The sequence below is a fragment of the Podarcis melisellensis genome (assembly GCF_964234715.1).
Source record: "Podarcis melisellensis genome assembly, chromosome: 14".
Taxonomy (NCBI): Eukaryota; Metazoa; Chordata; class Lepidosauria; order Squamata; family Lacertidae; genus Podarcis; species Podarcis melisellensis.
Window position 1 is genome coordinate 46,322,729 of NC_138546.1, and position 8,533 is coordinate 46,331,261.

General features: G+C 47.4%; 1 protein-coding gene across 1 annotated transcript in view; it reads right to left on the minus strand.

The window, feature by feature from the left end:
• Positions 1-5,990, minus strand: part of WDR72 (WD repeat domain 72) — a gene marked incomplete at its 5' end in the record, with an annotated part of 73,434 nt that extends 67,444 nt beyond the window's left edge. The window contains 4 exons of the mRNA XM_081887844.1: positions 137-311; positions 1,696-1,774; positions 4,545-4,651; positions 5,835-5,990. Of these exons, the coding sequence (XP_081743970.1) occupies positions 137-311; positions 1,696-1,774; positions 4,545-4,651; positions 5,835-5,990 (517 nt within the window). The remainder of the gene's footprint in view (positions 1-136; positions 312-1,695; positions 1,775-4,544; positions 4,652-5,834) is intronic.
• Positions 5,991-8,533: the final 2,543 nt, after the last annotated feature.

Genomic DNA, 8,533 nt, shown 5'->3' on the forward strand with positions numbered 1-8,533 from the left:
ACACATCCGCTGCAAGTTTAAAAAGGGGAATGTTACTCTGCTAAATTGTGAACTTGTTAACACAAGTTGGAAAAGGATATAATCAAACAATATATCCTCTCCTGCATCCCTGAACATTCCCACAGCTTTGACCTACCTTGGATGCGAGGGGAATGCACTAAGCACATGCAGCTGATCCAATCCGAAGACTGGGAGGACGTCAAGGTGTGAAGCACAGACAGCGCTTTGGCATCGATGATGAGGATATCATTATATTGCCCACAGCAGAGGAGCCAACCCTCTCCTGTCATGCGGAACGAGCTGTGGTAATACTGAGCAAAGGGGAAAGCCACAACAGGTTAGCCACAAAAAGACCACTGAGGGATTGCTTTCGGTCATGGGAGGCTGATGTGCAAAATGTTGTCGCCCACATTAAAATGCTTTTTGGCTACTCTTAGGTGCAGATCTGGAGATGGGGAATTGGCTGACTCCAACGAGGGCTTCCAAAGCATTGGTTTGCACTGAGAACTCCCCAGGAAAACTGCCGCCACTACCCTAGGGTGACTATTCCTATTCCAAAGCCCAAAGGTGGACAAAAAAGAGATTCCTGGCACCTCTGGCAAATGAATAGACCATGCCATGGATTTACACCCCATTGGTGCCCAGAGCAGAGAGGTCCTGTGCAAGCAGTGGAGGAAATGGCTCATGCCCCTCCCTGCCCACCCCCAGCCCTCTCCAACACCGTACAATAGACTTGTACAGCTTATGATAGAATCAGGACCCAAATGGAAGTGGCAAATGGAATACAAAGCGGCAAATGGAATACAACTCGTATAAACAGCATGAGCATTGCATACGCTTGACATTTGTAGAGAAATGGTTGCGACCTGTCCAAATCCATGGGCAGAAACCACACTGGACACACTTCAAAGCCTACGAAAAAATGCTAAAAGGTGCTCTGCTGCATAGAAAAGGCACCTGCAGCTTTCCTGCAAGCAGCTGGATTGGGGCCAGCAGGTAAGACTTCTCGCCTGCCTGCTGCATGGCCCCCAAGAGGTTTTGGAGACTCCCTTGTGGCTTGCTTTGATCTCTTTGGAAAGAGACTGTCGGGTTCCTCTGGTCCAGGTGCTCATCCTTGCCATATCCTGAGGTCCTCAGCTGGGTTTGCCAGCAGGTGTGCATCTGCTCTGCCCCATGGGTGTGAAGGAGAGGATATCCAGGGGCAGCAGGTGTGGCACTTTGATACATTTCCTCAGCAGTGGCATCCACACCAGCCACCTCTCTAGCAGTTGCCCAGCTTGACCTGTTTCCCTCTCTCCCTCTCTGGCCTTCATTGGCCTGATGGGGGGGAGGGGGCCACCAGTGGAGCTTCCACCTCTACCCAGCCCAATGATTTGCCCCTGCAGTGTTGGGAACAGCTAACTCCTGGCACTGAGGACAAGGACCAGCAGGCAGAAAAGGAACAGCTGCACCAATGAGACATTGAACAGCAAATAAAGAGGTAGCCTGTATTCCGACAGCTCAGGTTGCTAGTACTAATGGTGGCTGTTTAGCTAAGATTCTAGTGACCTAATCTGCTCCAGGAAGGACAGCATTTCAGTGGATCTGTTTTTTATTTTAAAAAACTTATGGAAGAAGCATCATCCAGGCTGGGTACAGAGAGTCCCAATGGGCAGATGGACAGAAGTTCTTCACCGTGAAGTTGGCTGTACTTACACAAATTGCTGTGTGCCGAAAGGGAAGCCTCGTGCTCTCCACGCACTGCCCACAGATAACATTCCAGACGCACATTTCCCTGTCAAAAAAAATTAGTTTGTTGTTACTCTCCATCCGATAGGATTTGTAGTCAGAATGGTGGCGCTGTGGGTTAAACCACAGAGCCTTGGGCTTGCCGATCGGAAGGTCGGCGGTTCGAATCCCCGCGACGGGTGAGCTCCTGCTGTTCGGTCCCAGCTCCTGCCCACCTAGCAGTTTGAAAGCGCCCCAAAGTGCAAGTAGATAAATAGGTACCGCTCCAGTGGGAAGGTAAACGGCCTTTCCGTGCGCTGCTCTGGTTCGCCAGAAGCGGCTCAGTCATGCTGGCCGCATGACCTGGAAGCTGTCTGCGGACAAACGGCAGCTCCCTCGGCCAGTAAAGCGAGATGAGTGCCGCAACCCCAGAGTCGTCCGTGACTGGACTTAACGGTCAGGGGTACCTTTACCTTTACCCAGTCAGAATAATAATTTCTTGTGGTTTGGGTGATTTTCCTTGGCACAGAGGACCGACCACTTGTGTGGCTGGCTTGCAGAGGGAAACCTGAGGGAAACTGCTGCTGTTTATTGGGGTGGAGGCCAGACAGCAGGAGCAGCAGCAGGAGCAGCACAGCCTCACTTTGCTTTGGAAATTGCAGCTGGCTGCTGCCATAGCTACCTGCAAGGGCACGACAGGCCTGTGACAAAAGCGGCCATTATGGCTCCCATTACAGCTCGTCAACTTGTCACTGCAGCTATCATTTACTGGAAGAGCAGAAAGTGATTTTCATTTCACTAAACTTGAACTGCCTGCTTTGCAAAGCATCCTCCCTCCCCTTTCTCTCTGCCCAGGATCAGGGCTGCTCGGAAACCGTGTCAATCTGGGCAAAGAACAAACAGTGACACCCTGAGGACAGCTGTGAGATGTGCACCTCATTGCAGAACCAGCAGTGTGAATTCAAGGGTCGTGAGCTCATACTGCTGAAGCTTTATTGTTTTATGTGCAAATTATTTCAAATTTAGTAAACAGGCCTTCTGTTAGGTCTATCAAAACGTTTTCGCAGCCCAATCCTATGCACATTTACTTGGAAATAAGTGCAGTATAGGAATGCAGCCTAAATCTATTTAATTTGGCACTATTCTTTTGAAGAGCAAGAAAACCCTAGTGCATCCATACATGCAAACCCCTGGCAGCCTCTCTGTTTCTTTCTCAGCCTATTGTGATGTTATGTGGACTGTCAGCATCATCACAAACATCCAGAAAGATACATCCTAATCATTAGGAAGAACTTCCTGACAGTAAGAGCTGTTCAACAGTGGAATTTGCTGCCAAGGAGTGTGGTGGAGTCTCCTTCTTTGGAGGTCTTTAAGCAGAGGCTTGACAACCATATGTCAGAAGTGCTCTGATGGTGTTTCCTGCTTGGCAGGGGGTTGGACTCGATGGCCCTTGTGGTCTCTTCCAACCCTATGATTCTATGATTCTATGATCTTGGACCTTGCAGACCGACCACCTGAATGACCTTCTGTTAGAAATGTCCACAGATGCACCAGCCTCTGTGAAGGGCCTCAATATCATGTTTAAATATCTTCACCCTTTATAATCCTTCAATTAAAAATTTAATGCTGTATTGTTTTTAATACTCAATTGGGAGCCACCCCGAGTGGCTGGGGAAACTCAGCCAGATGGGCGGGGTATAAATTTATTATTATTATTATTATTATTATTATTATTATTATTATTATTATTGCCACTATGAAATTCATTTTGAAAAGTGAGATTAGGAAGACAAGATGACTATTATGATGAAATCCAGTGGTTTATCAAAATGTCCAAATCCCAAACATTTCCTTCCTATCTCATCACATTATTGGTAAACATCAACTTTCATCACATTTGCTGGGGCACATACAATTATAACCACACAAGCTACTTCATGGAAGCACATTACAGTACTTAAACTGCTTCAGCCAGGTATTTTCATATTTTGAAAGCAAACAACATTGGCTGGCTGGCTTCTGAGCTCAGATCAAGATTCTGGCATTAACCCGAATGCACGAAGGAGCACCTCTGGGTGTGCCAGCAGCTTCACTTAAAATGTCTCACAATCTTCAACCAATACCACACTCTAGCAAACATTCTTGATGCATGAAGACAGGAGGACCTGGTCTTTTCGGTTGTGGCTTCAGAATGCCCTCCCCAAAGGGGTAAGACTGGGGCTGTCTCTACATCTTTTGGATGTTAGATTAAGAAGACATTCTTATATGCCCAGGAATTTTAAATTATTATGTTGCTTTAGTCCTGTTCAGTAGTTTTTAGGGTTTTTGCCTTTCTGTTTGCTATGAAGGCCACTGATTTTATTGTGTTTATGTTGTGTAAGAATACTTTTATTCATGCTTATTGTATACTGCCTAGGACTCCTTGGGTGAAGGGTGGTATTAAAATATTTTATCTCACACAGGCATTCATCATTCTCAGGTGCACATATTCAGAGACCGTAAGAGCTCAAAAACATGCTTTCTATATATACACTTATGTTTACAGGCTGTGGCATTTTGGAGAGCTCGTTTTGTTTTGCTACATCTGCCAGACCTTCATGCTCTAAGGACTCTCCCCCCAAGACTGTCCCCTGGGGAAGGAGTAGCAGAACCATCTTCCATGGGGCTCCTCCAGATGTTCCTGATGGATCTTGTCTAGCAAGGACCGCTCTTCCCCAAAGCCACAAATCACCAGCCTACTGTTCAAGAAGAGATTGCATCCTTCCTTGCCACTCTGGGAATTCCCACCGTTGAAATGAAGAGATGGTTGCACATCATGGGAAATGCAAGCGACTGACCCGTTCTCAGTAGCACTGACCACGTATGGATGCTTCTCAAAGTCCCTCGCCTTGGCCAAGCATGTCACTGACGCCGTGTGACCAAAGAGCATTTGCTTTGATGAAATCTAGAATAGCAAAACCATGCAGCAATGTCAGAGTGGCTGTTTTCTAAGGACACACGAGTAAAAATTCTTGCGTGGCGAGTTCCCGCCGCCCCCCCCCCCATGGAAATAATGACACAATTGTTAAGGTTAATGGGCTAAATAAGGCCACAACTTTATTGGTTACAGGTGATGCGCAGTATTGGCTTAGGCATTGGTCATAACTGACTATATCCAACTTCAGCCCATCCACTTGAAGTCCAGGAAGGGTTAACCACCAGTTGGGGGAGTCCTGCTGATGCACATCAACTAGGAACTCCCCCGGGGTCACTGACAGGGGGCGTGCCTTAGGCCCACACCTCCCCAGGCTGCGGACAGGGCCACGCCCCCTGGAATCCTTTATCAGACTACCCTTCAATATGCGGGGCAGGTGACGGCGCTACCTCCCCTCTTCCATCTACAGAGCAATACCAATGCCTAACCGCCAATACCAAGAAAGTTGTGACGATTTGCTACAAGGTAGGCAAAAACCAAGTGGCTGGTGTCAATTTGCTAAGTGGAAAAATTCCTACCAGGCCCCTCAACAGCAACCAACCAAGGTCCATAGCAAGGTCAAGGAACGAAAACCTTATAGGGAGGTAGGGTGGGAAAAGCAGGAACAGGCGGCAAAGAGGGAGATCCCCAGCCATGTCCTGGTTTAAATTGGGCAGGCCACACCCCCAGAGCCAGCCGATTGGCTGGCCAGGAGGTGACGCGCCCGGGGATCCCCGCAATCGCATGAGGGCTGGTTTCCAGCTACCGCGTGTGTGGTGGGGCTGTGAAGCCCACAACTCCATCTCCTCCGAAGGGCGGAAGTGGCTTTTCTTCGGCCACACAGAGCAGATTTCCTGCTGCTGAGAGGAGGAGAGGGGGGCTGGTGCTTCTGGGGTTACTATGAGCCCTTTTGGGGAAGGAGATTCATACAGCCTCTGGTATCTCACGACAAGCCCGTGTTCTAAAGTGGCTGTTCAAAAATAGTACTGCTAATAGTTTTATATACCATGGGAAATATTATTTGAGAAGGGTTTCTTCCACAGGGATTTCTGACCACGGATGTGTCATGTCTTGGGCACGGTAGCTATAAGAGGCCTCATGGGATGGAAAGAGGAAAGGAAGACATGATAGGATGGGGCAGCAAGATGGCTGACTCCCCTGCAATGCCACAAACCTTCAGGTCTGATGATGACAGGTCCCAGAGGCAGATTTGTCCTTCTTGACTCCCAGTAACAATGGTTCTCTGGTCTTCCGTGATCAAGATGGCTGTGATGCTGTGAGCTGGGGCTCGGTTACCCCACAATGTGACAAGCTGAACTGAGGTCTTCATGGTGAGCTAACCTAAAAACAAAAGGAAAGGGCTTTCAGTGGTCAGTTGAATAGAGAGAGATTATTATTATTTAGCTTTCTCAGTCATTGCACCACCCCTGTGGAACTCTCTCCCCTCCACCTGGCCCCATTGTTTTGGGCGGTTTGGCACCTGAGGAAGAAAATGTGGTTATTCCAGAGACCTCTCTTAATTGCTGAATATATTTAGAGTCCATCTTCTTGCCAAGGTGCTTACCAATTGCACAACAAAAGCAAGGCAATGTTTGTGCTGCCGCTGCCTCCCTTAGTCCTCTCACTCTTGACTTGGAAGGTAGAACTACCTTCCTGGATGAGGACAACTCCCTTCCTGCTCTGCAGGCCACAACACAGTTCACTTTTCATGGACTTGCCCCACCTTAGCTGGTGAAGGAGCCCATCAGAAACTCACTTCAACACCAGATGAAAGAAACATTTTTTTTCAGAATTAAGAATAGGATCTAAGAGACAGAAAGAATATATACAGCTATCTAGCTGCAGACTATAGCAGAGAGTCCCAAAATGCTCATATACTCCAGAGTGGGATGAAGCAGGCAGCATCCTTAGCTGGTCAAAGGCAGGAAGAAAGGAGCACTGTCCATAAGCCATATGCATGATGTCTGAGCTCAGGTGGCCATGAGTTATGGGCTGCCTGCTTGCCACAGACAATGGGCAGAGTTTGCTCTTAGCCAGGAAGATGCTCTTAAGACCTGTGGGGCCAGGAGATGCAGCTGGGTGGGTGTTAACTTAAAGGGAAGTTGTTCCGTCAACTCAATGTGAAAAGGATCTAGGAGTCTTGGTTGACCACAAACTTGACATGAGCCAACAGTGTGACGCGGCAGCTAAAAAAGCCAATGCAATTCTGGGCTGCATCAATAGGAGTATAGCATCTAGATCAAGGGAAGTAATAGTGCCACTGTATTCTGCTCTGGTCAGACCTCACCTGGAGTACTGTGTCCAGTTCTGGGCACCACAGTTCAAGAAGGACACTGACAAACTGGAACGTGTCCAGAGGAGGGCAACCAAAATGGTCAAAGGCCTGGAAACGATGCCTTATGAGGAACGACTAAGGGAGCTGGGCATGTTTAGCCTGGAGAAGAGAAGGTTAAGGGGTGATATGATAGCCATGTTCAAATATATAAAAGGATGTCACATAGAGGAGGGAGAAAGGTTGTTTTCTGCTGCTCCAGAGAAGCGGACACGGAGCAATGGATCCAAACTACAAGAAAGAAGATTCCACCTAAACATTAGGAAGAACTTCCTGACAGTAAGAGCTGTTCGACAGTGGAATTTGCTGCCAAGGAGTGTGGTGGAGTCTCCTTCTTTGGAGGTCTTTAAGCAGAGGCTTGACAACCATATGTCAGGAGTGCTCTGATGGTGTTTCCTGCTTGGCAGGGGGTTGGACTCGATGGCCCTTGTGGTCTCTTCCCACTCTATGATTCTATGATTCCTGGTAGATGAGAGGGACATATCAAAGAAGTGTGTGTCTTCAGAAGTGAGCAGTTTGGGGACTTTAAGATGGAACACACCAGCTTTCATTTACAGAGGCAGAAGTTAGAAGTCACACGATACAATACAATACAATACAATACAATACAATACAATACAATACTCTTTATTCTCAGGTGGCTAGTCCTAGTCTTTATAACCCTGTACCTTCTTCCAGAAGGCAGAACCTGAAAGAGATCATTTCCGGGGTGCGCACTATCCTGAACTATCTCTGCAGCTTTCTTATGGCACCCGGAAGCATAGATTTGATCCAAGGTGGGAAGACTGCACCCAATTATTCTCTCTGCAGTTTTTACAATCTTGGACAACATTTTTTCCCCTGACCGTGCAGCTCCCAAACCACACAGAGAGACCATAAGTTAATACACTCTCAACAGTACAGTGGTAAAATGCCATCAACAGGTCGTTTGAGAGATTATTTTTCCAGAGGATTCTCAGAAAATATAACCTCTGCTGTGCTCTCTTCATCAGGTCTTTGCTGTTTTCTCCCCAGGTTAGGTCATCTCTCAACTCCATTCCCAGAAATCGAAACACCGAGACCTGTTCCATGCACTTCCCCTCAATAATAAGTGGCTGAATATTCGATTTACGTTTCCTAAAGTCCACAATAATCTCTTTTGTTTTCTTTAAGTTAAGGAGTAAGTTGTCTTTCCTGCACCACTCCCCCAACTGCTTGACTTCCTTCCTATAGGCCGCCTCCCCCTCTCCAGCCGTAATTAGACCAACCACCATTGTATCATCTGCAAACTTAATGATATTATTACCGGGGTGTTTGGGGACACAGCATCTGCACACGCCACCATCTTGTTGTTGCTGTGATGGAAATGCTGTGATTTCTGGGGAGGTGGGACAGAAGAATGGCCTGGGAGGAGGAGGCTAAACCCACAGTGAAATATACTCAGAGTCGCAAAGTGATTTCATGCTCTTTATTCAGCTCATAGTGGTGAGGAGGAATGAATGAAAGTCCCCTCAAGTATCTGCTTTATATACATTATTTACACAATGGGCTGCACATGATTG